This window comes from Indicator indicator, chromosome 10, assembly GCF_027791375.1.
Source record: "Indicator indicator isolate 239-I01 chromosome 10, UM_Iind_1.1, whole genome shotgun sequence".
In the NCBI taxonomy this organism is placed as follows: domain Eukaryota; kingdom Metazoa; phylum Chordata; class Aves; order Piciformes; family Indicatoridae; genus Indicator; species Indicator indicator.
In genome coordinates, this window is record NC_072019.1 from 16,493,108 (window position 1) to 16,519,442 (window position 26,335).

Sequence of the window (26,335 nt, forward strand, 5' to 3'; positions counted from 1 at the left end):
TCAGGTACTAGATTAATCCCTCTTGTAGCTGATAACTACAGAAAGGGTGGGGAAGAGTACTCATGAACTAGAAGTGCAGAAATCAGCCACAGGGTTTATAAGACCATGGAATCATTAAGTTTGGAAAAGATCTCTAAGATCATCAAGTCCAACCATCAACTCAACACCACCGTGCCAACTAAACCGCATCCCAAAGTGCCATGTCTGCACATTTTTTAACACCTCCATGGGTGGTGATTCAACCACCTCCCTAGGCAAACTATTAAGATAGATCCATACCTAAACTTTCTTTTTGAGGGTTCATCTACTTGTGGAGTGTGATTCATAACAACACTTGACGTCCACACTTAGGTTTCTGAGGTTTTGTCTGGGTGACTGCTAAAATCATGTTGCTTAATGACAGAAGAAAGCCATAATTCTGATGAGGACAATGGAATATATTCAAATTGAAATGGGCAGAAAATAGTAAGAAACAACGATGTCTTTGTTACTGCTTGAGTTGGCCAGCCAGTGCATTATCTTACAGAGATTCACTTCAGTACATGCATTGTCTTAATCACAAAGCCACAGAGTGGTTTGGATTGGAAGGGATCTTTAAAAGTCACCTAGTCCAAACCCTCTGCAGGACATCTACAACTAGAGCAGGTTGCTCAGAGCCCCATCCAACCTGACTTGGTAGGTTACCACAAATAAGGCATCTACCACTTCTTTGGGCAAGCTGGGCCAGTGTCTCACCACCCTCATTTTCAAAAATGTCTTCCTTCTCTATAGTCTCAGTCTCCCACTTTTGGTTTAAACCATCACCCCTTGTCTTGTCACAACAGGCCCTGCTAAAAAGTCTGTCCTCATCTTTCCTTTAGATCCTCTTTACTTATTGAAAGGCCTCAAGAAGGTCTCCCTCGAGCCTTCTCTTCTCCAGGCTGAACAACCACAGGTCTCAGCCTGGTTTCACAGCAGAGGGCTTCCAGCCCTTGGATCACTTTTGTGTCCTTAAAACCAGTGCTTTTACATATATTGTAGCTTGAACTCAGGCAGATGTGAGCAGCATTTCTAAGGGTGCTTTTGATTCTTCCAGCCCTCCTCACTGCATGCTATCAAGTGATAACTGCATGTTACACAAACCAGGCAGTTGGATTTCTTGGTTATTTCTGTTGCCACCTTTCAATCTCAGTGCTGTTTGTGTCAGTGTGTGCCCAAGAGATTAGGGAGAAGCATACCAGTTACAATGGCAGGTACAGCAGACGATGCTGTTAATTTAGGTGGTGGGTACAGAGGCTCCTTAGATTAAGAAAAAAATGTGTCAAAATTACCTTTGATAAGGAGGGTTATTTGTTATCTTTATAGCATTCTTTATGTGGACTGAAAAGGACCTTCTGGGTGAAAGAAATGCTTCTCTGCTATATTATGCTATTATGTGACACAGCATCCATTTCATAAACCAGTAACAGCAGCAGTATTGCTGGTGGAAGGCTATTTCCCTTATTCCAGTTTAAATTTATCACTGATCATTATACACTCCTTTACTCTTCTATCAGCATTGTCCTTCGTCTTAAATAGTTTCCTTCCTGCAACACTCACACTGGTGTTTATCACCTTGAAGTATTTATAGATGCTATTCCTACTGTTGAATAAATAAACCAATATTCTGAGAGTTCTTGAACTCTAGAGCATCTTGGTAATTCTCTTGTGCAGCTGCTTAACTCTGTGGTAATCTTCTAGAAGTGGATGGCTGGGTCTCAAAGAGAAGTCACATTGTCTTTTCTGTACAAATGTACTTCCTTGTGTCTAAAAAAATCTGATAACTGTGAGAATTTTATTGTTCTCTTAAATTTGTATGAAAAAATATTCATGACTAACCAGAGGATTCCATAACTACTATTTCATCACCTTAGATTTGTGTAAGAGCATGAATTTTGAGTAAAATTATGCTGTGCTTCTGTATAATTTGCATTTCACTTCTTAATGAACACATAGTAAACTCTAGGTTTTCTTTTTTTGTCTTTCAAGACAGTATCTTCTTTGGATAGATACCTGACCTAATCTGTCTCAGATTTTGTCCATTGATTCTCTCCTGAATTACCATTCGCACTAACTTGAAAATCAGACCTAAAATTTTGTCTTGTGCATAGCTCAAAAATGCATGCTCATGAGAAGTAGACATGCCCTGCTGATCCTGCTCTTTGTGAGTAGAATATACCAGTTCCTTCAGGGAGCTGTGTGGCTTGCAGTGTCTGGTATCACAGCCCTGGAAATTGTGCCCCATTTTAGCAACTGCTGCTGAAATTATCACTTGCTACTGTCTAGCCTGGGGCATTGGTGTTTAGAAAAGAGAACTGCTTGAAAGAGTCCAGCCCAGAGCTGTGGAGATGATGAAGGGAGTGGAACATCTCCCTTGTGAGGAAAGACTGAGGGAGCTGGGTCTCTTTAGCTTGGAGGAGACTGAGAGGTGACCTCATTAATGTTTGTAAGTACTTGAAAGGTGTCTGTCAGGCTCTTCTCAGTGTCCAATGATAGGACAAGGGATAATGGATACAAACTGGAACACAGGAAGTTCCACCTCAACATAAGGAAAAACTTTTTCACTGTGAGGGTGAGAAAACACTGGAACAGGCTGCCCAGAAAGGTTGTGGAGTCTCCTTCTCTATAGACTTCCAAAACCTGCCTGGATGCATTCTTGTGTGACCTACTCTAGATGTTCCTGCTTTGGCAGGGGGGTTGGACTGAATGATCTTTCGAGGTCCCTTCCAACCCATAGCGTTCTGTGATTCTGTGTGATTCTGTGAAAGTAGTATAGTCTTTAAAGAAAACGAAGGAAAGAGCCAAAGGGTTCAACTCAAAGCAGCAAACAATGAAGTAGGTTCTGTCAGTCAGATGAGAATAAGAATTTAAGAGGAATAGGTAAACCGAAAACCCAAATTCTTCCATATCTGACTGAAATAAGATACTGATATTTTGTATAATCTTACCTGATAAACATCTGAGGATGGCACTGAAGACTGGACAGGTGCTTATTTTAGGTAAAACTTGCATATTATTGTCAGTGCAGAAAACTGAAAAAAAAACATGTGAATTGTCTTTCAGTTGGGGATGAAATTATGACAATTATTGTAACTTTTTGAGAGGTATCACATGAAAAGTGCACTGAATATGTTTGCAGTGGAGCTTAGGCCATGTCATCTAAAGATACAACAACAATTTCATTCTCTATCTACTTGCAAGTGCTCTGATTCTGCATTTAACTGGGTGGAGGAGCTTGAACTGAGTTTTAAGCTTTAAGCTGAAGGTTGGATGAAGAGACATACAAAGTTCCTTTCCAGTCCAAACTGCCTGTGGCTCTAGGTGCTCTGGCTTAGTCCATTCTGTAAATGCATTAAATCCTCAAAAGACTCTTTTCAAGATAAAAAAGAAATGTTCACATTAGCATCTAAGACAAAATAGATGTTGCCCTTTATACAATTTTTAAATAGCTTCTTTATGTAGCTGATCCCAGATCAGCTACAGATATAGAAGTGGATCCTAAATCTTTGGTGCTAGAGATTAGAACTGACTGTTCTGTTTTCAATGTCTTCTCCATTAGGCAGAGAACAAGATTTCACTTTTTAAGAGTTGCTCACTGCTTTTATATTCTAGTTCCTAAATTGAGGAGATCCTTAAATTGCAGGTTTTGCTGGGCTGAAGAATTTCCATTTCTCAGACTCACTCCCCCTATCCCAGAAAAACAGCATGTGGTGACTTGTTGGAGAATATATCAGAGAATTCTGTACTTAAAAGTGTTCAGAAACAATAAAGTTCCAGACTACTGATATTCTATGCTTACTAAAATGAGTTTTGTTTTAAAATGTTTACCGTTATTTACATGCTAAAAATCCATCCTGTCCTGACTAGTTACTTTCTTAGCCCATTTGAGCTCCTCCTCACACCTAAAATCAGTTCAGTTTCAATTAGCTGGTTGTTCACCATTAATTTTTAATTTTGAGGGAGAAGAGACCTCCTTTATAAAAGAATAGAAGGCTGAAAGCAGAGAAAGCTTGGATTCATTGGACTGCATTTCTTTAGCAGCACTGAACGCTGATTCATATATTAATGGGACTTCCTCATTATACTCTCTCTTCATAATTTCTAGATAATGGAAACTGGAGATGGTGTTTTCAGGACTGAGATACAGATATATATGTATATAATTTTATTCTCAATATCCTGTATTAGGGTCAGTCTCTTCCCCCAAGTAACTAGTGACAGAATGAGAGGAAATGGCCTGAAGTTGCATCAGGGCAGGTTTAGGTTGGATATCAGGAAAAATTTCTTTCCTGCAAGAGTGGTCAGGCATTGGAACAGGCTGCCCAGGAAGGTCATAGAGTCACCATCCCTGGAGGTGTTAAAAAAATGTGTAGACATGGCACTTCAGGAGATGGTTTAGTGGGTGTGGTAGTGTTATGTGGATGGTTGGACTTGATGATCTTGGAGGTCTTTTCCAGGCTTAATAATTCTATGATTCCCTCTAGACCTTATTCAAGTGTGACTCCCACACCTAGCAAATCTTGTGATTCTCTGCGAAATTTTTAGTGAAGTATGTAATTGAAGTAAACAAAAGCAGACTGTAAGAGCAGAACAATAGGATTTTTTCTGTTTGTTTTTTTTTTTTCACTGGCAATTTGTGTCTTGGATACTCTCTGAGAAAGAAGTAGTGTCTCATATTTAATAACTCTGTATGGATTGTTGTTCCATAGAATCATAGTATCATAGAATCATAGAATTGTTAGGGTTGGAAGGGACCTCAAGGATCGTCTAGTTCCAGCCCCCTTCCATGGGCAGGGACAACTCACGCTAGATCAGGTTGCTCAGAGCCACATCCAGCCTGGCCTTAAAATCTCCTCCAGGGATGAGGCTTCCACCACCTCCCTGGGCAACCTGTTCCAGTGTCTCACCACCCTCATGGTGAAGAACTTCTTCCTAACATTCAATCTGAATCTACCCATTTCTATTTTTTTTTGGGTTTGTCCAGTGTCTTTTGAACATGTGTAAGATAATACCACAGAGATTTTCTGTTTAATTATAATTTTGTTTGCTTTGGACCTGTCACCTGTGTTGGAAGGCATTTTGGACACTTGGTACCTCTTCACATTCTCCAAGCCACTCATGAGTCTACATACCCTTCATCAACTATCTGTTTTCTTAGTATATTTTCCCCATCTATTTTGGAAGCCTCCTATGAGCCCTATTACCTCTAAATACCTTTCTGTCTCTATTACCTCCTTTTTGAGATGGGAGGACCAGAATAATGCATAATATCAAAGGTGAAAACACATCATGGAGTTATACCATAGAATAATGACATTCTCTATTCAGATCTCTCTTCCTTTCCTATTAATTCCTACTATTTGGTGTATTTTGTTGACCTGTGCTGTGCACTGAGCTGATTATTTTCTTCGAGCTGTCTGCAGTGACTCCACAATTCATTCCTGAGCTGCAATTGTCAGCTCAGAGTCTATCATTTATATGTAAAATTGATACCCTTCTCCTTATGCATCAATTTACATTCATCTGCATTGACTTCCATTTACCGTACTCTGGCCCAGCCTTCAGTCTCTTACGGGCCTTCTGCAGTTCTTTCCTGTAAACCCCTCTCTCTAAAACCCTGAATAATTCAGTAGCATTTTCAGACACTGTCACCTCACAATTCACCCTCTTTTCCAAGCCATTTAAGACCAGACCAACCAGCACGACCCCAGCAGAGATCGCTGGTGGAACATCCTATTGAAATGAATGGTTTTATCATGTCCTCTCTAATAAAGACATAAACTTCACTAAATCCAGATTACACAGTCATGAGTAGACCTGAAGAACAGAAAGGACAAAGTAGTTTCTGATAAGATGAGAAGTGAAGCTGTTATTGTGGCCATGCTATAATTCATACGGATTTTCAGAGCTGTTCTGGTGCAGAGTTTATCTTGCTCTGTTATAGGAATAAACTTGAAAGGGCAGTTCCATTATAGTTCTTCCTATTTTAGAGTCTGTGTAGCTGTTCAAAGTCAGTAATTTTTGCCACTAAAATGTTAAAGACAATCCAATTCCTTTTTTTTTTTTAACAGTTGATATAGAAAAGTGAGCTGCTATCATAAACAGGCATCTTTCTATTAGCAATTGATACAGCAATTATGAAGGCTCTGTCCTGACCTTTCAGTACATTCTTGTAAAAATTTGATATTCTTGTCCACACAAAGCACAGGATAGGAGACAAGACTCAGTGATGGCTTTGCAAGAAAAACTGGGGCAGAGGGAGGACACAGAAGCTGGGCTGCTTACATAGGGATGATGTGAGGAGGCAGAGAAGGAGAAAGAAAACTGTGGTGCTCACATAGGAAGGTCATTCTGAAATCATTCATGATGGGTGGGTTGCCAGATTTACAGCTAGTTGTGCCTTGTTAGACATGCAAATGAGAACATGGATACCTGGGAACTAAACCAGTATGAACACCAAGAACACCTTTGGGATCAGGCTTTGTGCACTCTTGGCAAAATAGTAAAGGTAGGAGCTGAGGTAGTCGTTGTGGCACTTTTTTTTCCCTGTAGAAAAAGCACATAGCTCTCACGTTCATCATTATAAAATGATAGATAGAAACCCATCATCTTTCTTGGAATCCCGTGAGCCTTTCGCAAGTATTTCCTCAGTTTTTAAATGAATAATTAAGAGAGTTTTGATCGAGTTTTGGTGGTTTTTTAAACATATTTTAGAGACCTCTTTTTAAGCAAGAAACCAAGCCCTGATGTAAAAGTCCTAATGATGATAGTAGACCACATCTCTTGAGAACCTAATCCTGTAGTTAATTTTCCTCATTCCTAAAAATTGCACAATATTTATAACCTGAATTCATCTACTTTTGGCCTCTAACTACTGGATCCTATTACAACTTTCTAGAGTTGAAGACTTTATTTGATAGTCACTCCATTCCTTTTTTCATAAGCCCGGACCTTACCTAAAATGAACCAAACCTGAATTTCTGTAAGGGTAAGAGTTAGCTCTTAGCTTATTATAGAGTGTGATTTATGCAGGGAAGAATTTAAGGTTTTTTCATGCTCTGAATAATCTGTCCTCTTTTGCCCAAAAGTCACCAGTGACTCTGCCCATTCATCTCTGTGTTTCTAGTTGGTTCTTTTCACCTGCTTCCCAAAACAGAGAGTATTATTTCTTCTCTTCTTTCTTCCCTTTTAATGTTTTGAGCAATGTTTTCATTTGCATGTGGAAGATATAATGTTTGTAGAATATCACATTTAGCAGTGTATGTTTTAATTAATGGAAACACTTGAAAATTTCGGGAAAAAAAAACTTTAAAAAAATCAGCAAAGAATCCTTTCCTTTAAACCCTCTCACCCTACAAACATACAGAATGTACAGCGTGGTGAGGTGCTCATTTAACCTGTGATAACTGATCAGTTTTGTGGTGTTCTCCTAAACGCGTAATAGCAATCTAGGTAATAAACCAGAATCTCTGGAACTGCACCCTCAGTACGTTTACAGGTGACACTAAGTTGGGTGGGAGTGTTGATCTGCTTGAGGGTAGGAAGGCTCTGCAAAGGGATCTGGACAGGCTGGATCAATGATCTGAGGTCAGTGGACTGAAGTTCAACAAGGCTGAGTGCCAGGTGATGCACTTGGGTCACAACAACTCCATGCAGTACTCCAGGCTTGGGGCAGAGTTGCTGGAAAGTTGCCCAGCAGAAAAGGGCCTGGGGATGCTGTTTGACAGCTGGCTGAAGATGAGCCAGCAGCATGCTCAGGTGGGCAAGAAGGCCAACAGCATCCTGGCCTGCATCAGCACTCCTCCTGTGGCCAGCAGGAGTAGGGAAGTGATTGTGCCCCTGTACTTGGCACTGGTGAGGCCATACCTGGACTACTGTGTTCAGTTTAGGGCCTCTTACTCCAAGAAGGACATTGGGGTGCTGGAGTGTCTTTAGGGAAGGGCAATGAAGCTCACAAATAGTCTTGAGAACAGGTCTGGTGAGGAGCAGCTGGAATTGGGGTTATTCAGTCTGGAGAAGAGGAGGCTGAGGGGGGACCTCATTGCTCTCTACAGCTCCCTGAAAGGAGGTTGGAGTGAGGTGGGGTTCGGCCTCTTCTCCTTAGTATCAGGTGAATGAATGAGATGAAATGGGCTGAGATTGTGTGAGGTTTAGATTGGGTACTAGGAAAAACTTCTTCACTGAAAGAGTGGTCAGGCATTGGAACAGACTGCACTGGGAGGTGGTAGAGTCACCCTCCCTGGAGGTGTTCAGGAAACGCGTGGACATGGCACTTGGACATGGTTTAATGGCCGTTGGTGGTGGTAGGTCAATGATGGGACTTGATGATCTTAGAAGTCATTTCCAACTGAAACAATTCTGTGATTGTATGAAATACTGCTCATCTCAGCCTAGATAGAAATGCTGTAGCTTCCACCTCTTCAGAATCCTGCTCTGTGGACTAGTCCATACAGAATATTTTTATCTGTAAAACAGTGTTTCAACCTGAGATGCTTACATCAACTGTCAGATGACCATCTGTACTAAACAGCTTCTATTAAACACCACTATGGATGGTGTGTCAGACTGAATGCAGTTGGTTTGTTTTTCTTATTTTCTCTGCTTTTTGTAGTAGTTACCTAGGTTTCTTCATGGTAAATTAAAATAGTTTTCCTATTTTGACTATTCATGGACATACTATTTTGACTCAACCACCCTGTGATACAGATCTTATATTGCCATTAGTATTTCCCAAGTAACAAGAGGTAGGATGAGAGGAAATGCCCTCAAGTTGCACCAGGGCAGGTTTAGGTTGGATATTAGAAGAAACTTACTGGCCAAAAAGGTTGTCAACCACTGAAATAGGCTGCCCAGGAAGGTGGTTGAATCCTCATCCCTGGAGGTTTTTAAAAGACTTACAGATCTGGTGCTGAGGGACATGTTTTAACACCAGCCTTAGCAGAGTTAGAGAATGGTTGAACTCAATGACGTTCTAGCCAAAACTATTCTATAATGCTGTGTTTTGTGCTTGACATTCTAGACAAATGATGTTTAGATCTTAAATTGCTTGCAGGTAATGTGGTTTAGATCCATGGAACTCTTCCCAGCACTTGAAATTGCCACCTTTCTGTATGTGAGGTGTGTACAGAACCTTGCTGCCTGCTCCTCTCGGAAGTGTGTGTTGTTCTGTTACCTGTCCCATTTTATAATTAGGCAATTCCAAAATCAAGCAGCATGACAGCATGCTTCCCAAACCACAGAGCTAGGAAATGAAGTAATACCTGCTAGGCTGTCTTCATCCAGATGGCAGAGGCACCTGGCTTACTGCCTGGACAGGCAATTTAAGGTGGGACATCATAGTGTTTTCCTTACAAACGTGCAGTTAATTTCTAGAAGCAATTAAAATGCATGTTTCTGACATCATCCCCTCCCTGCCCATCGTCTCTAGATTTAGAAATGCCTCCTGAGAACACAGTACTGGAAATTACCAGTATTTAAATTATTTAATTCAGTCCTGCATGAACTGTGCAAAGCTAGGCTGTGGCTTCTCAGCATCTCAGAAGCTGCTTGCTGCTCTCTTCTCACTAGCAGCCTATCACGATATCCTTGCCCCTCTCCCATCCATCACCTGGGAGGGTTGAGGGTCTCCTGCCATACCTGCCCATCTCATAGTTGCTCTGAGTCTCTATTTGCATTATTCAGAATCAGACTGAATCCAAGTCCCTAAATGGGCTGGGAGGCCAGGTTCTTCCTAACCAGCAAATGTTGGAGGCTGCAGTTCATATTCTGTAAGCCTGGGATTCAACAGCCCAAGCTCTCAGCCCTGAATTGATTTAAGGCAGACGTGGAGGGGGAGCTCAGCTGTCCAGCCGCTCACTATTGGCTTCTTATTACGGCATTCTCCCCCGAGAGGCTCTCTGCATGCTCATTCACCCCCTCCTCCTCCTCCCAGCCCCCTCCTTGCCTACCCCTTCATTACTGATTCACAGCAAGCGGCAGCAGCGGCAGCCGCCACGCTTGTCACGAATCAGAGATTGCAATGAGCTCATCCTTTTCTCTTTGCAGCTTCAGAACTGCCCTGGCTTTATTGCTCTTCTTGCTGCTGCTGGCTGCTCACACACCCAGCCCCAGACACCGAGCCCTGCAAGCTCTCCATCGCCTTCCTCCCATCCTAGCTTGCCTGTGCTCATTTTCTGCCATTTTCCTGCTTTTTTAGGGACATTTTTAGATCCATGTTTTCTCTGGTTTGTTTTTCAAATCTACTCTGGACTCTGGCTGAGCCAGCAGGGTGGATCATATTTTACCTTGATTCTTAGCAAAGATGCTTTCCTCTTTCTGAGTGACTGACGGGCATTGCTGTAGGCAGCCATCCCAGCTGATTTCAGAGAGCTGAGCCTGGCTCTCCTCCTCTTGCGCTTCTTGCAATTGCTGTTCAAAGCCTCTTCTTCTCACTCTGGATACTTACTACTTGCTGCTCATGGAAGAAGGGGTACCTTGCAAAACCCCAGCTGCCAAGCTCACACCACCTGTCAAAAAGTCCCAGGACATGCATGATGAGAGAAGCAAGCTGGTGAATGAGTATGCATGTCGGGTGCTGGAACTTCTGGGGATGGGGCATCGCCTGTTTGTGCCTCGACTGCTTGCGGTGAGATCACATTTTCTTGAAATTAATCCATTGTGAATTTGCCATCTTCCCTCCTAAGCCTCCTTCCCCCCCCCCCCGTAACACACTGAATAGAGGTGTGAGAGATGTGTTATTTTTTGCTCCTAGCTTCTTAAAACCCATCTCCAAAATCTTCATCCTCTCAAAACCATCTCAGTGAGTCTTTCTCTCTGCTGTTAGCTTGGGAAGACTGCACACTGGTCCTGCTAATGGGGATCGGTGCCACTCCTTAACTAGCTTGAAGGGTTCACAACCAGGCTGTGTTGTAAAATAAATCTTTTCTAAAGCCAGGAATGCTTTTGTTCTCAGTCATCTAATGATTCCAAACAAGCAGCATGCCGTGTCTACTTCAAGATACTGGTGGCAAGTGTATCAGTGCTCAGCATTTAGAATTTTATACTTGTGACATCAAAGGTTAGTTTTAAACATCCCTAAAAAATCAAACCCTGTTGACGTATTTTGGTTTTCTGCTCTTTCTGTGTTTGATTTTTTTAAAAGGCAGTTGAGGATATGTAAAAAGTTTAAAATATTTGTGTAAAATTATCTGGGAAACAAATTGTTAAAGGTATTTTTATCCGTCATGGCAAATGCTGTCTGTCTGTGAAATGGCCTGAAATTGGTGTGGCACGTTAGAGTAGAGAGAAGCACGTTTGTATCCTTCCTGCTGCTGTCCAAAGCCGACTCTAATCCAGAAGTCAATACCTAGTCCTAGCTGTGGCTGCTCTGGGCTGTTGTAACTCTGCCCACCTGCAGCTCAGAGGCACAATTGGTTTCTAACCTTGTATACCAGAATGTCATTTTTACATGATGCCCATGAAGAGTTCTTTGCTGATCCCAGCCCATTTCCTAGTGCCCTGTCTTTATTTCCATGCCCTGTGCAGCCCACTCTTAGGCACAGGGACCTCTCTTGTATTTGTGTGGTGGTACTGAAACCCATCTCTGTGTTCTGCAGTACTCTCACACACATGCATGTGCTCTGCGTATTTTAAGATGTTCAGAGTGAAAAAAAACGGTGGATGGCTGAACCAGTGTATCCCTACACTGTGAAGTGTTAGATAAAAACAAGGAGATTCACAAACTCTCTGGCTGCTAGGAATGCACAGGTGAATTTGGGTATCCAGAGTCACTTGTAGAATGGAGTCTGGTGGCTAATAACGCGTGGTTGGACCCATTCTATGTGGCAGCATTGGTCCAGTTTCCCTCCAAGTGTACCTAAATGCTCCTCCATCCCATCCTGCTGCTGCTGGTCTCCTGGGCAAGGACTGCCAAATCATTCTGGATTGTTTTGTGATGAGCTAGCTCTAAAGAAAGCAGAGGCAAACCCACTGAGCTCTTTTTCACTTGACTGAATCAGGCTTTGTATCTGGCCCTCCAGATGGAGAGTACCAGGAAATTTAGCATCCTTCATCACCCAGGCAGCTTAGCTTTGCTGAGTGACATAATATCCTTTATTAGAAAATAAAAAATTGTGAGGAAGGGGAAAGGGAAACCAAACAAATAATGCTTGGATTATTAGAGAGTCTTGACTTGTGGAGCAAATGTGATTTCCTGTCAGGTTTTGTTAGCTAAATATACTTCTTCTGACATCTATCCCTTTTGACATGCAACCCTTCCATAGAGGAGGAGAGACTGTTTTGCTGATGGTTGTTTTTTGTAGTTTTGGGTTTTGGTTTTTCAGGGTTTTTTTTTAATGAGAAATGTCTAAGAACCAAGAATTTGTACTTTAATCAGAACTGAAGCTACTTCAGAATCTCAGTGTTTCATAAAATTACAACTGGGGTTTTTTTTATGTGCATAAGCTTCTCCCTCTGCTGTGGTTTCAGGAATAAATGCCTAGGAGGTTCAGAATATGCAGAGTATGTGCCATTTTAGTGTTTTCTGAGAAGCACAGAAATACAATCCATAACCTTTATGCCAGCCTTAGAAAAATTCAGAGCACCTACTCACTGCATCAGGCAGATGCCATGATGAGCAAGTGAAGCAGCACTAATTCAGACTGGGTTTATTCCCTTCAGGATGACCAGGGGTGGATAAATCTAGTAGATTTTGCTTTTACCCACATTGATAAGTGTTTTCTGTGGCAGAATGAGCACCACCTTTAAGTCTGGAGCTACACCTAAATACAGTGGTGACGTTTTGAGCAGGGATACTACTGGGTGTACACAGGATTATTGCTATGTTTATGGATGCCAGCAATTCTTTTGCTGTAACACTTCTGTACCAGCGTTTTACAGAGAGCACATATAGGGAGAGATGTGTTTGCCAGTGTGGCTTTCCCAGCAACAAAATGGCCATGAGCAATGCCCCTGAAAGGAGTCTTCTGTGTATCATGTTAGAATTGGGTGCAGAGGCGACTGGAACATCTCTCCTATGAGGGGAGGCTGAAAAACTCGTGGCTGTTTAGCCTGGAGAAGAGCAGCCTGAGAGAGGATCTGCTCAATAGCTAAAGGATGGAGGTCATGGGGACAGGGCTGGGCTCTTCTCAGTGATGGCCAGTGATAAGACAAGGGACAACAAGCACAAACTGGAACTCAGGAGGTTTCACTTGATCTTAACTTTGAGGGTGTTGGAGCCCTGGGGAAGGTTGCCCAGAGAGGTTGTGGAGTCTCATTCTCTGGAGAGATTCCAAACCCACCTAGACATCGTGATCCTGGGCAACCTGCTCCAGCAATGTGCTTTAGCAGGGGGATTGGACTAGGTGATCCCCAGAGGTCCCTTCCAACTTCCACCATGCTGTGGGAAGGACATTCTAGAAGTATGTGACAGCATAACTGCAGAAGCGTAGCTTTACCCACCAAACTTTCCCAGGCCTGAATCCCAAGTTTATCCACTCTTGCCCATTGTGGCAATGCAGAAGGTCCACTTCATTCTCCTGGAGCCATCAAACCAGTATCAGGGCTGTGGCTCATGTGGAAGGGCAGCAGTCGTGCAGCACACAGCATTGGAGTCTTGATGTTACCATTGCAAGAGGAACTGCCAGGTAGAAAAGTTGGCTTGATTTCACACCGCACATCTTCTTAAGAGACCTTCGAACCATCTCTGTGTGTTATAGATTAAATATTCTGAAAAATCAGTGTGAGGATACTTGTAAACAATTAACCAGGAGCAAATGAAATAGTGGAGTAGAGTGTGGCCACATTCTTCTCTGCCATTTACTTGGTCTTGTCCTTGATGTGTCATTAAAGTGTAAGAAAGGCAGTTTATATTCAATGATATTTTATAGACATCCTAAATATATATGTACATAGAATTCTAGAGAAAATTGTCATTTTTGTCTGTTTCTGTGGAAGAAGGATTAAATAAAAGCAGTGCAGTGTGCATAATCCAAATTTCCTTCTGCTGTATTAGTTCCCAGGTGGGAATAGGAATTGTAGAGGATGTAGTCGGTAATAAATGAGACTGCAGAATTAATAATTGAAGACAGAGAAATTAAATTAAGGAAAAAAGCCAAGGCTTTGTCCTTTGCCTTAATCACATTTCCCTACATGTTTTAGGTAAAGAAGTAGCAACATTATTTACTTTATTTTTAAAAAAAATCACAATTAACTTCATTTGTCTCTTAAATTCCTTATCTGTTTTTTTCAATATTTGCAGTTTTGCAGAAATTTACCTTTAGATTGGAAAGCTTCCCCAGTACCTCTGGGAAAGGATTTTTCCTTGATTTCAACTAATCCAGATAAGACCATTTTAGGAATATATCGAAATACTTCAGCAATATGGGTCATTCAGAGGCAGATTTAGCCAAACTCTAAAAGGGAAGCTGAGACTTTAGGACATGGTTCTCAGTGAATTTCCTCTGCTGCTTGGATTTTAAAATATATTTTAAACAAAAATGTAATTATTTCAAAATTACATAGAGAATAATAAAAAAGTGCCTTAAAGTCCCTGAGTGCAAAAACTGTAGTGCACTGCTAAACTTTAATTAATGGTTCATTAAACTTACAGATGGTTTAGTGAAATAACACTTGTTCCACAAGCTACGTCACCAACCAAGAAATTTACAAATCTCTGCCTGTCAAACAACTGCCAAAAGATGCTTGAAACGTCTTTATGATTTATTGATTAAAATCACAAAATGTCAAGAAATGTTAATCTTAGGATACCAGCAGTGCTATATGCCTGTTTTGTAGGAAGGGCCATCTAGTCCAACCCCCCTGCAGAGAGTAGGAGCATCTACAACTAGAGCAGGTTGCTCAAATCCACAAACAACCTGGCCGTGAATGTTTCCAGGGATGGGGCATCTGCCACCTCTGTGGGCAACCTTGGACAACTGCAATCAGTGTCAAAAATTTCTTCTTTATATCTAGTTAAATCTCCCTCTTTTAGTTTCAACCCATCATCCCTTGTCCTGTCACAGCAGGCCCTGCTAAAACATCTGTCCCCAGCTTTCTGATCTGACCCTTTAAACACTGAAAGGCTCCTGTATGGTCTCCCTGGAGCCTTCTCTTCTCCAGGCTAAATAACCCCAACTCTCTCAGCCTGGCCTCACAGCAGAGGGCTTCCAGCCTTAGTATGATTGTTGTGGCTTTGTCTGGACCTTCTCCAACAGGTTGTGTCCTTCTTGTCTGGTGACACCATACCCGGTGTATGTGTGTGTATATATGTATACACACTTGTGTATGTATGCATATATATACACAGAGACAACCTGAAGAAGTTCAATTGCAGAAGAAAATATTCAAAGTACACAACCCAGTTAACATTGATCTCAAAATGTCACTTTGGTTTCTTGTTATTTTCGTAGTGGAACTAACTTTTTGATCAACAGATTAATGAAATGACAATATTCATTAAAGCAGAAAGAGCTGAACACAAGAGCCTCTACCACTCCTTTTGTCAACTGATGCAGCATGAAGGTTTATAGTTTTTCATGACTATCATCTGAGGTTGGCAAATTCTGTGCCAGAAGTCCTTGTTTCCATGATCCACCACTATTTTTATGGTGGTTTCATAGACTAAAGATTTTTCAGGGTTGAGAATTCAAAATAGTTATGATTTTATAAAAGTAATTTGTATTTGGGCTATTCAGATACTATTATAACAGTGATTCAAGCAGAAGGATGGGAGAATTAAATCTGAATAAATGTTTTATATGCAGTTGTTGGTTTTCTGACCTATTTGCCTCTTTTTTGGTATTTAATTTTAAATGAAGTGCTATGAACTCTGAGGCAGCTGCATGTGTTTTTCTAAAGTTTGCCAGGGTAATTGAATTATTGATTATTAACTTTTCAAAGGTTTGTTTGTCTCACCAAATTTCTAAACCAACCAAGCAAACAATTCAAAACTCTCAAGTCATTATGTTAAGAAAAATAAATTAAATCCAAAATTAAAATAAAAATGTCTAGTCAGGACCTCTAGGAAAAATACTTGCTCATGATTAGGGTAGCTCAGCTCCTAATAAACTGCTGAAACTTTGGCAAAAAGTGTGTTTGGTGTTTGTTTTGTGCTGGCAGCAACTGTCCAGAAGTCTTAATTGCAAACACCCTCCCACTCTGTTGGAAGCATCTACCAGCCAGCTTGCCTTGGAGATTACCCATTGCAGTGTCTGAGCACCTTCTGTGTGAAACCACCAAACAACAGCAGAGTGGATTCTACTGAGTAGATGATGTCTTTTACCAGCTGGGGTCATGGCTGTGTCCATGGCTGGGTTTTGGAGGAGAATGGGAGAGGCTGTCCCAGCATGAGGAAGAGGAGGGAACTGGAGAGCTTATCTCCCAAGAAGGCAAATTTGCAATGTAGTAGGGAAGTCTGTTTGAATTGTGTAGTGATCGCAGCTCTCAGCATCACTGGCAGGGAAGGTGAGAGGTCACTTTCAGCTAAGCTGGTGAGCAAACCATTTACTGCTTTTGGGTCAGCATTGCCCAGCTGAACATGGCCAGAAGCAGTTTGGTTGCCAGCATGGGTTTTGGCAGCGATGCTGTGTGACAAGTTGGTCCCATCACGCTCTATAAATTGTTGAACATCCTTAATATACCTCACCATGAATATGAAGTGGTGGTCTACTCTCAGGTGTGGTAAAAACATATCTAACCTCAGTAAAACTCATCCAGGAGAAATATGTTGTTGGAGAGAGGCTGGCTGGATGTGTTGGCCTTAGCTGCACTCAGGAGTGGATCTGATTCATTAGATACCAAACTGCAGCAGCTTTCTGTCAACGCTACATTGGTCTTGTCTGATTGAGCCTCAGCCAAACAGTCCTCCTGCCAAAATTTTGTAGAGAGAATCAGATGTGATAGTTTGTTAAGCTGGACATTTCCCATCATCATCCCAAAGGCAGCTTTTCTTGTGTCCCTGCAGTGGTGACCCAGCAGCTTTTTTGGCTGTGAATGAAGGGAGGAGCAAATAGAGCTTGGGAGAACTCTTGAGGGTTTTGATGACAAGGTTAGATAATCATTAAAAATGCTGCAGCTGTGGGGAAATGGATCCACTGAAGCTACTGCAGTTGTGTTTGGAGTTTTCTCACTCTTCCTTTGTGATTAGTGTACATAGTGCCCATTAGGGTACATGACATAATCATCTCCGCAAATACATAGAGTGATAGGGAAACAGTGCAGATTTTGTCCCCACAGACTTGTGATTGAGAACATCAAAGGACACACTGCTATGCTTGTTCCCAAAGTGAAAGATGGGGCACAGAGCAGTGATGATTATCTGTGTCAGGGTGGCACACCTCTGACATCAGCTCATGCTCTACCACTGTCAGAGATGGTGGATAGCCATGAAAATACCTCCTCAGCTGTTCCAAGTTTGGTGCATAATTTAAAATCCTTTCAAAAACCCTTCTTCTTCCCCCTCCCCCCCCCCCCAAAATAAAGTTTGTGCCAGTTGTTGGGTTTGATAGGGTGTTGTGGCATTTTCAGGAGAAATATGGGTTACGTCAAGCTAGGTTTGAGTGTTACTATTCCATATCTGCAGCACCAGTTCAGTTTGAGGAAAAATATATTTGTACTTTTAAGAAGTGCTTTTATGTAGTAGACATAATTCATACAATCAATCACAGAATGGTTTGGGTTGGAAGGAACCTTTAAAGCTCATCTAGTCCATGCTCCTGCACTCAGCAAGAACATCTTCAAATAGAGCAGCTTGCTAAGAGCCCAAAACAACCTGACCTGGAACGTTTCCAGGGATGGGGCATCTACCACCTCTCTGGGCAACCTGTACCACTGTTTCGTCACCATCAGTGTCAAAAATTTCTTCCTTATTTCTAACCTGAATCTCCTTCCTTTATTTTAAACCCATCATAGAATCATAGAGTCATAGAATCAGTCAGGGTTGGAAGGGACCACAAGGATCATCTAGTTCCAACCCCCCTGCCATGGGCAGGGACACCTCACACTAGATCAGGCTGGCCAGAGCCTCATCCAGCCTGGCCTTAAACACCTCCAGGGATGGGGCCTCAACCATCTCCCTGGACAACCCATTCCAGGCTCTCACCACTCTCATGGTGAAGAACTTCTTCCTCATGTCCAGCCTGAATCTCCCCACTTCCAGCTTTATTCCATTCCCCCTAGTCCTATCACTTCCTGATATTCTAAAAAGTCCCTCCCCAGCTTTCTTGTACCCCCTTCAGATACTGGAAGGCCACAGTAAGGTCACCTCAGAGCCTTCTCTTCTCCAGACTGAACAGCCCCAACTCTTTCAGTCTGTCCTCATAGGAGAGGTGCTCCAGCTCTCTGATCATCCTGGTGGTCCTTCTCTGGACACGTTCCAGCATGTCCATATCCCTCTTGTAATAGGGGCTCCAGAACTGGATGCAGTACTCCAGGTGGGGTCTCACCAGAGCTGAGCAGAGGGGGAGAATCACCTCCCTTGACCTGCTGGCCACACTTCTCTTGATGCAGCCCAGGATCTGGTTGGCTTTCTGGGCTGCAAGTGCACACTGACAGCTCATGTTTAGCTTCTTGTCCACCAGCACCCCCAAGTCCCTCTCTTCAGGGCTGCTCTCCAGCCAGTCACTGCCCAGCCTGGATTTGTGCTTGGGATTGCCTTGACCCAGGTGCAGGACCTTGCACTTTGTCTTGTTGAACTTCATGAGGTTGGCTTGTGCCCACCTGTCCAGCCTGTCAAGGTCCCTCTGGATCATCCCTTTGCCTGTTACAACAGGCCCTGCTAAAATCTGTCCCCAGCTTTCTGATAATCCCCTTTAAACACTGAAAGGCTCCTATAATCTCTCCCTGGAGCCTTCTCTTCTCCAGGCTGAACAACCCCAACACTCTCATAGAAATTATTTTCATGTAAATTAATTATATGTAGAACATATTATCTATAGAATTAGTGTAATGTAAATGAACTGGAAATGCTAGTTTGTAGGGTGCATGGGGAAGATTTTTATATAACAGTAAAGTTTTCTCTGCATCATAGTGATACTGATATTTATTTTTATTTAGTTAAACCAAATGTAACACCCAAGAGAAACAACAGCACCATTGCACTTCACCTCTTGCACCTAAAAGTCTGCATAGTTCCTCCCATTTCTCCCTGTGTAGAGCCAAATCTCTTGTGTTTGGCTGAAATGTGCTTCCTGGAAAGATGGTGTCTCAGGTTGCAGACAGATGTTGAGTGCTTGAGAAGATAGTTGAGAGCCAAGCTTTGAAACTCGGTGTATGTAATATCCTTGCTGCATACAGCAAGGCAAAAAAATGACAAAGGGTGTTTGCTACTCAAGAGACAGCACAGATGAAAATGGTGGTGGTGGTACCTGAGCAATTAATTCAGCAATGAACCTTAAACAAAGGTTCCTGTGCTGCTCTGGAGGTGTTTGTAGTAATGCCATGATACACAGTGCTGGTCCCTGTGGTACTCAGTGTGTATGCTGATACATTTTTTGTTCACTCTTTCTGGGTTGAAGATCTTGAAATCATAGAATCATAGAATCAGTCAGAGTTGGAAGGGACCACAAGGATCAGCTAGTTCCAACCCCCCTGCCAGTCCTGGGTTTGAGATGATGACCTAAATATCTTGGCTGGACACAATTTCTGTTCCCCTGTTAAATGAGCTCTCCAAAGGCTGAGTATTTCATATCTGCTCAATCTGGTGGTATAGTTCTGGGTACATCCACAGATGAATACATTTGTCCCTGTGAATCATATTACTCCATCAGTAGCAGAGCTGGATTAATGTTGAATGTTTAACATTTCCTGACCTGTTTGGCTTGATAGCACACTGAGAGCTATAGTAATATGAGAGATGCAGCAATAAGCATGTAAAACATTTTCTGGCACACTGTTCTTTGAGAAATTGTGTCACGGACTTCTGCACATTGACTTGCTGATGCCTCTTATGAGTCATATGCATTAATACTTCTGCTCTTCATGTCTGCAACCATACATCTATACATTCATTGTCTTTTTAGGGCACCATTAGGGGAGTCAGCAATGGTCTAATCCACAAGCTCTCTAGAAAATACTATAAATTCTCCCAGGTTTTTGTTGTTTGCTTGGGTTTTGTTCTCCTCCTCACTGAGTGACATCCTGACAGGCTGAACCAGAATCCTTTTCTTACCCTGCAGGTATATGAGGATTAAATACATTATTTTGTTACAGTCCTCTGATGGTGCTGCTCTGCCTGGCATTCCTTGGATGTGCTGTAGCCTCTGTTTTGTTTTAGGAGAGATGGGTTGGAGAGCTGATTTCAAGGAGGATGCTTTTGAGCTAATGTGAATATTGCTGGCTTGGAAGACATTCAGTAGATGGCAAATCCAGTAAAAGAGCATGGCTGCATATTCTCAGTGCTTACAGTACTTTCCTCTGTTTAATTGCAGACCTCAAAAGAGGACCTTCTACAAGCTGATTTTGAAGGAGCTTTAAAATTCTTCAGGGTTCAGTTGCCCAAGAGGTACAGAGCTGAAGAGAACGCCAGAAGACTGATGGAACAAGCTTGCAACATCAAGGTAAGGACAGACTTCATTTCCTCTCCTTCACTCAGTTTTTTCACTGGAAGAGCAAGGTGCAACCATTTGAATGCCAGGAGCAAGTGGAAAGAGAAGTAATGAAATCATTAGTTTATTACTTTTTATATATGGTTGTGTATTTATACACACATGGGGTTTTATATTAAAGGAGGTAAAGCACTTTGCTTTTCCCTCCTTGTCTGCATCAGTGCAAGCTAATAATTGGAACGGAGAACTAATGCATGATCAAACAAATTGAATTGTTAGAACTTTCTCATTCCTTAATCGATTTATAAACAATGATTACACTAAACCAATTAATCAAATGGATGATAATCATGCAACCAAAGGTTTATTTTGACCAGAAGATACTTATTTTCTGAAGCATTACTGTATAATACATTGGTATTGGGTCAGAAACTTAGTTTCGTGGCATATCAAACCTAGCAAGACAGAATATCTTTGGATACTTTCAAGTCAAAAGGCTCCTGTGATCATCTGGAGCACAAACACTGATCTTGTAATGGATGATGGCAAATTAGAGGAGCCTGACTGCAAGTTTTTGAGAGTGGATGGAAGTTAAAAATGGCCAAAGAGGTTGATAAAGCTGTCATTTGAGAGGTCTGCTATTTTCACTGTGAATTTGTCATAGAATAATACAATGGTTTAGGTTGGAAAAGACCTTCAAGATCATCAAGTCAAATCATCAACCCTAGTCTACAAGTCCACCACTAAGCCATGTTGTATAGCTATGGATGGAATCAATATTTCATCTTTAAAAAAAATTGCTTTTGTTACTTCTTGGAGTGGGAGCACTGATGGGAAATGTGTTTGGTGCAGCCCAATAATGGGCTGAGATCATCCCATCAGAAAGAATACTCATCTAACACTCCACCTTTTTTGTATCTCTCAATATATGAATCTACTTCTGTGTTGCTTCATTTTATAGTTCATTAAGCAAGGGCTTTCTCATAGTGGTTAAAACTTTGATCATGCAAAAGAATGATGCTTGCTGCGGTGATGTTTATTCCAGACACACAAAAAAAATATACCTGTGCAATTGGACTTGAGATTTGGGCTCTGCTATTCAAAGAGAGTATTTGGGAGGGAAGGACTAGTTTGATGTTTAGTGTTTAGTCCTTTGCTCAGTTCTTGAAAATGAGTAATTTAAGGACTTACCAAGTCAATAAAATTAGCTGTATACTTGTGTAATCAGTGTGGATTTTTCTGATGGGACATTAAAATAGGTATTCTTATGGTACTTTTTGGCAGAGACATTTGTCAGTTTTCTAGGCCCTGCCTTTCTCAATTTCTTGTGCAAATCTATTGTGTGCCACACGATCATGTTTCTTTTTCGTTAACTCTTTGTGTTGGATGTGTGTGTGTATGAAGTGTCTTGTTTGGGAAGTATTTTGTGATGCGTCTAAGGCAGGTGGACAGTGCATGGTGCCTTCTGTGGGGCCTTTCAAAAGCAGAGAATACAACTCTGAGCTGTTGGCTGACATGAATGGGAAGGTGGCTGAAGGATTTGACAGTGCATCTACTGCACATGTAGGATCTCGTATATCCTGAATTCCAGTCTGTAAGAGAAAAGGCCAGATGAGAACAGCAGGCTTGGAGTCAAGGCACACTTCCATCTTACAGAAGTACACAAGGACTAGTAGGAGTTATTGGAACGGAGAGAGAATTCAGAGCTGAGACTTGGATTTATCAGGGATGGGAAAAAGTAATCTGAGTTACTTTCTGCTAGGTTAGTAACACCTCAGCCTTGTAAGGAGTGTAGGCAGGTTATTCTAATTCATTCCTTCATTCAGATACAAGGCATGGGGAGGTCTACACTGTCCCCTGAGCAGTCTCTTGATAATTAATCTAGGAAGAGTCTCTATGGAGTAGACTCTGAACATAGGTGATTTATTTAAAACAAGGAAAACATGAAAATTTTCAGGAACGTTATATGAGGGAACTCAGCTCAAGACCTTACTGGAGGGGAGGATGATCTTTACTTACAATGAATCTCTTTTCACTCATTTGTGCTCCTTCTGTCATAGATGCCACTCATACTGATAGCCATGTAAGCACAAACACCAGGGCTTCTGTCTGCCCAGGATCACTTGTGTGTGATGAGGCTAAGGGAAAGCAGCTATAAAGTCTTCATTATGTCTCTTGGGATCCTCTTGATTGATGAAAACAAACTAGGTTTTAGACAAATTGTTTGTAGTCTATGGGAGTCAATTGGTTCTCATGGTAGGTTCTTCTCCCTCAAAAGCTTGCATGCTGTCATTACTGTCTTTTTTTCTCTGTGTTCTCGTTGGTGGCTTCCAGTCTGCTTTTCTGCTGGCAGAGATCACATGCTGTAGCTCCGCTGCAGGTCTTCAACTGGCTGGTCATCTCTGGTATGGCCTCACCAAAGTGCCAGCCTTCTGGTCTAGATGTAGCAAGACCTTTCTCATCATCTGCCAGCTTGACTGCTGTCACTCATGCCCTTGCTTATCAATGCATATTGTTCTTGTAACCCTTCCCTGCATTGTTTCTTCTGGTACTTTTGCATGCAAACATTTCCATTCACCCTTCTTTCAGACTGCTCTTAGTATTTCTGTTCCACAACCCTACCGAGTGATTGTGTGATGCCTTGACTCTGTTAACTCAAAGTCCTGTGTTAAATTAAAACACACAAGGCTTGAGCTGACTTCACAATCACAGCTTTTATTTATTTGGATCAACTTTTCTCACTTTTGCAAACTAGAATGTCCTTAGAGGAACAAATCTGAATCACAGGAATGTAATCTCTGACTGGAGATGGCACATTAAGTATTTGATAGGCAGAAGAGAAAATCACCTCATAATGAAGAAGGTGATCAAGAGTCATCAACATGGTTTTATGAAGGATAAATCATGCTTAACCAACCTAATAGCCTTCTTTGATGAGGTGACTGTCATCATATGAATGGTGTATGACGGAAGAAGTGAGAATGTTATCTCAAGCATAGCAAGTATAGACACTGTCTCCCATAAGATTGTTCTAGACAAACTAATGAAGATGGACTAGGTAAGTGGGCAATGAAATGGATTGAAATCTGGCTGAGTTTCTTGATTCAAATGGTTGTGATCAGCAGCAGGATGTCCAGCTAGAGGACCATTACTGCTTAGCCTCTTCATTAATGACCCAACTGAAGGGACAGAGGGCACCCTTAGCAAATCTGCAGATGACGCAAAGTTGGGAGGAGTGGCTGATGGAGTGGATGGGTGTGCTGCCATCAAGAGGTGCCACAGCTGGCTGGAGAAGTAGGCCAGCAGAAATCTCATGAAATTCAGCAAAGGGAAGTGCAAGCAACAGCTGCATGCACCACAACCTTCTGGAGGCTAGTGGACTGGAAGTTACCTTGACCATAAAGGACCTGAGGGTCGTGGTGGGCATAGGGTTGAATATGAGCCAGCAGTGAGCCCCTGCAGCACAGAAGGCCAAGTGGTATCCTGGGCTGCACTGGGAGGAGTGTTGCCACCAGGTTAAGGAAGTGATCCTTCTCTACTGAGTACTGGTGAGAGACATGTGGAGTACCATGTCCAGACCTGATCTCCCCAGGAAAAGAAAAGCATAGCTACAACAGTGAGAGCTTGATGAAGGGACATAAAGGTGATTAAGGGACAGGAGCTTGAGGAGAGGCTGAGAGAGCTGGACTGTTCAGCCTGTAGCAGAGAAAGCTCAGGGGGGTCTTCTCAGTGTCGATAAATACCTGGTGGGAGGAACTGAAAAGTAGGAAGCCAGGCTCTTCTCAGTGGTGTCCAGTGAACAGACAAGAAGCAGTGGGCACAAAATGAAATAAACCAAATTTTATTTATATGCTGATTATTTATTTATTAATGTCAGGTGTGATCAGACACAGGAGCAGGTTGCCCAAGGAGATTGTGGAGTCTCCATCTGAGGCAAATCTCAAAATCAACTGGCCCTGAACAACCCTACTGTGAGGAGGTGGTTTAGACAAGATGTTCACCTAAAGTCCCTTCTAACCTCCATTGTTCCATGTTTCTCTAATGAGACATTACAATCAAGCTATTTATTTGCAAACAGGAGCTAATAATTGCAGGAAATTGCAGTCTTGATAATCATCACTCAGAGAGGGAAGGCAGAAGTTGCATGAGGTGCAGTTGTCTGTCTCAAATGCAGCAAAACTTGTTCTATTAAAAACCCCACAAACAAGACCCTTAAATGTGTGTGGGGGAGTGGTTTCTGCTGTATGAATGGGCACTGTGTGTGTCTTTCAGCTGCTTCTCACTTCTGTATTAGTATTTGCAGGCAAAACACCAGATGTTTTTAGAGTAAGTGCCGTGGAGTATTTTCTTCACCTTTCTAAGCTAATTACGAGGTATAAAAATAAGAAAACAATCATGGTGTGGCCAGGTTTCATGCTGAATCTTTCCCAGTGTTGCCTTTTTTCTCTTATCCACATTGCTGCAAAACAAAACAGGAGTTTTAGCATGTAATGGTCCACCTCTACTTGCTTCTTTTTTTTTTTTTTCCCTTGAGCTGTAGCTGGCATGGTTCTAGAGAAGGCAAATGAAATAATACATAGTGGTTTTTTCCCCCTTATTTTCACAACTTTTAAGTTGATCTCAGTATTTTGTAGTGATAGTTTTATTATCCTGGTTTTTAAACCAGAAATAATCCGCATCATTCTCTCTTGAGAATGGTTCTGCAAATACAAAGCAACAGAAAGCTCTTATTAATTGAAAATTGTATGTAGACTGTGGTAGAGAATGGGAAGGGCTATCCATGGTGGTTGCTCATCAAGTCTGAATTTGATCTTTCACTAATGAAGATGTAAAAAGACTGGCCCCATCCTCCTGACACCCACCCTTTAAATGTTTGTAAGCATTGATAAGATCCTTTCTCAACCTTCTCTAGGCTAAAAAAAACCAACATTGGCAGAGTTTGGATATACTCAGGTGGAAGAGACTGAATCCGTGAATCTTTAACCTCATTTGGAGTACTGTGTCCAGTTCTGGACTCCCCAGTTCAAGGACAGGGAACTGCTTGAGAGGGTACAGCAAAGGGCTATGAAGCTGATAAGTGGACTAGGACATCTTTCTTATGAGGAAAGGTCGAGGGACTTGGGGCATTTTAGCCTGGAGAAGGCTGAGAGGGGATCTTACCAGTGCTTATAAATACTTAAAATGTGGGTGTCAGGAGGATGGGGTCAGTCTTTTTTCAGTGGTGCCCAGTGACAGGACCAAGAGGTAATGGGCACAAACTTGACCACAGGAAGTTCCATTTAACATGAGGAGGAACTTCTTTATTTTGAGAGTGATAGAGCACTGGAAGAGGCTGCCCAGAGAGGTGGTAGAATCTCCATCTTCAGAGTCGTTCCAAACCTGCCTGGACATTGTGATTCGAGGCAGCCTGCTCTAGATGAACCTGCTCTGGCAAGGGGGGTTGGACTGGATGATCTCCAGAGGTTCCTTCCAATCCCCACCATGCTGGCATTCTGTGAAGGTATCTGCTGAGACATTTAGGACAGACAGAGCCCAATAATTGCACCCATTTTCTAGCTCAGAACAGTCAAACAATGGAGAAAGACATAAATTCTCCAAGTAGGATATCAGATGCTGATTTCAGGGTTAATGAAATGCAAAAAAAGATTAAAATATAGAGATAATGAATGAGGAATTGTTCTCCTTTGTTTCCCGTTAGGTTTCTAATCTTTAGTGTCTGTATCCTTCATTTTGTGATGGCCTTTACAGAGGGAGGGGCATGTTTCTCCTGGAGTAGTCATTAAGAATTGTGGTTGTGA

General features: G+C 42.0%; 1 protein-coding gene across 1 annotated transcript in view; it reads left to right on the forward strand.

Annotated features, from left to right (window-relative positions):
• The window catches only part of RABGAP1L (RAB GTPase activating protein 1 like), a 256,762-nt gene that overhangs the window by 171,048 nt on the left and 59,379 nt on the right, over positions 1-26,335 (forward strand). Inside the window, exon 18 of the mRNA XM_054384644.1 lies at positions 20,421-20,549. Within this exon, the coding sequence (XP_054240619.1) occupies positions 20,421-20,549 (129 nt within the window). The remainder of the gene's footprint in view (positions 1-20,420; positions 20,550-26,335) is intronic.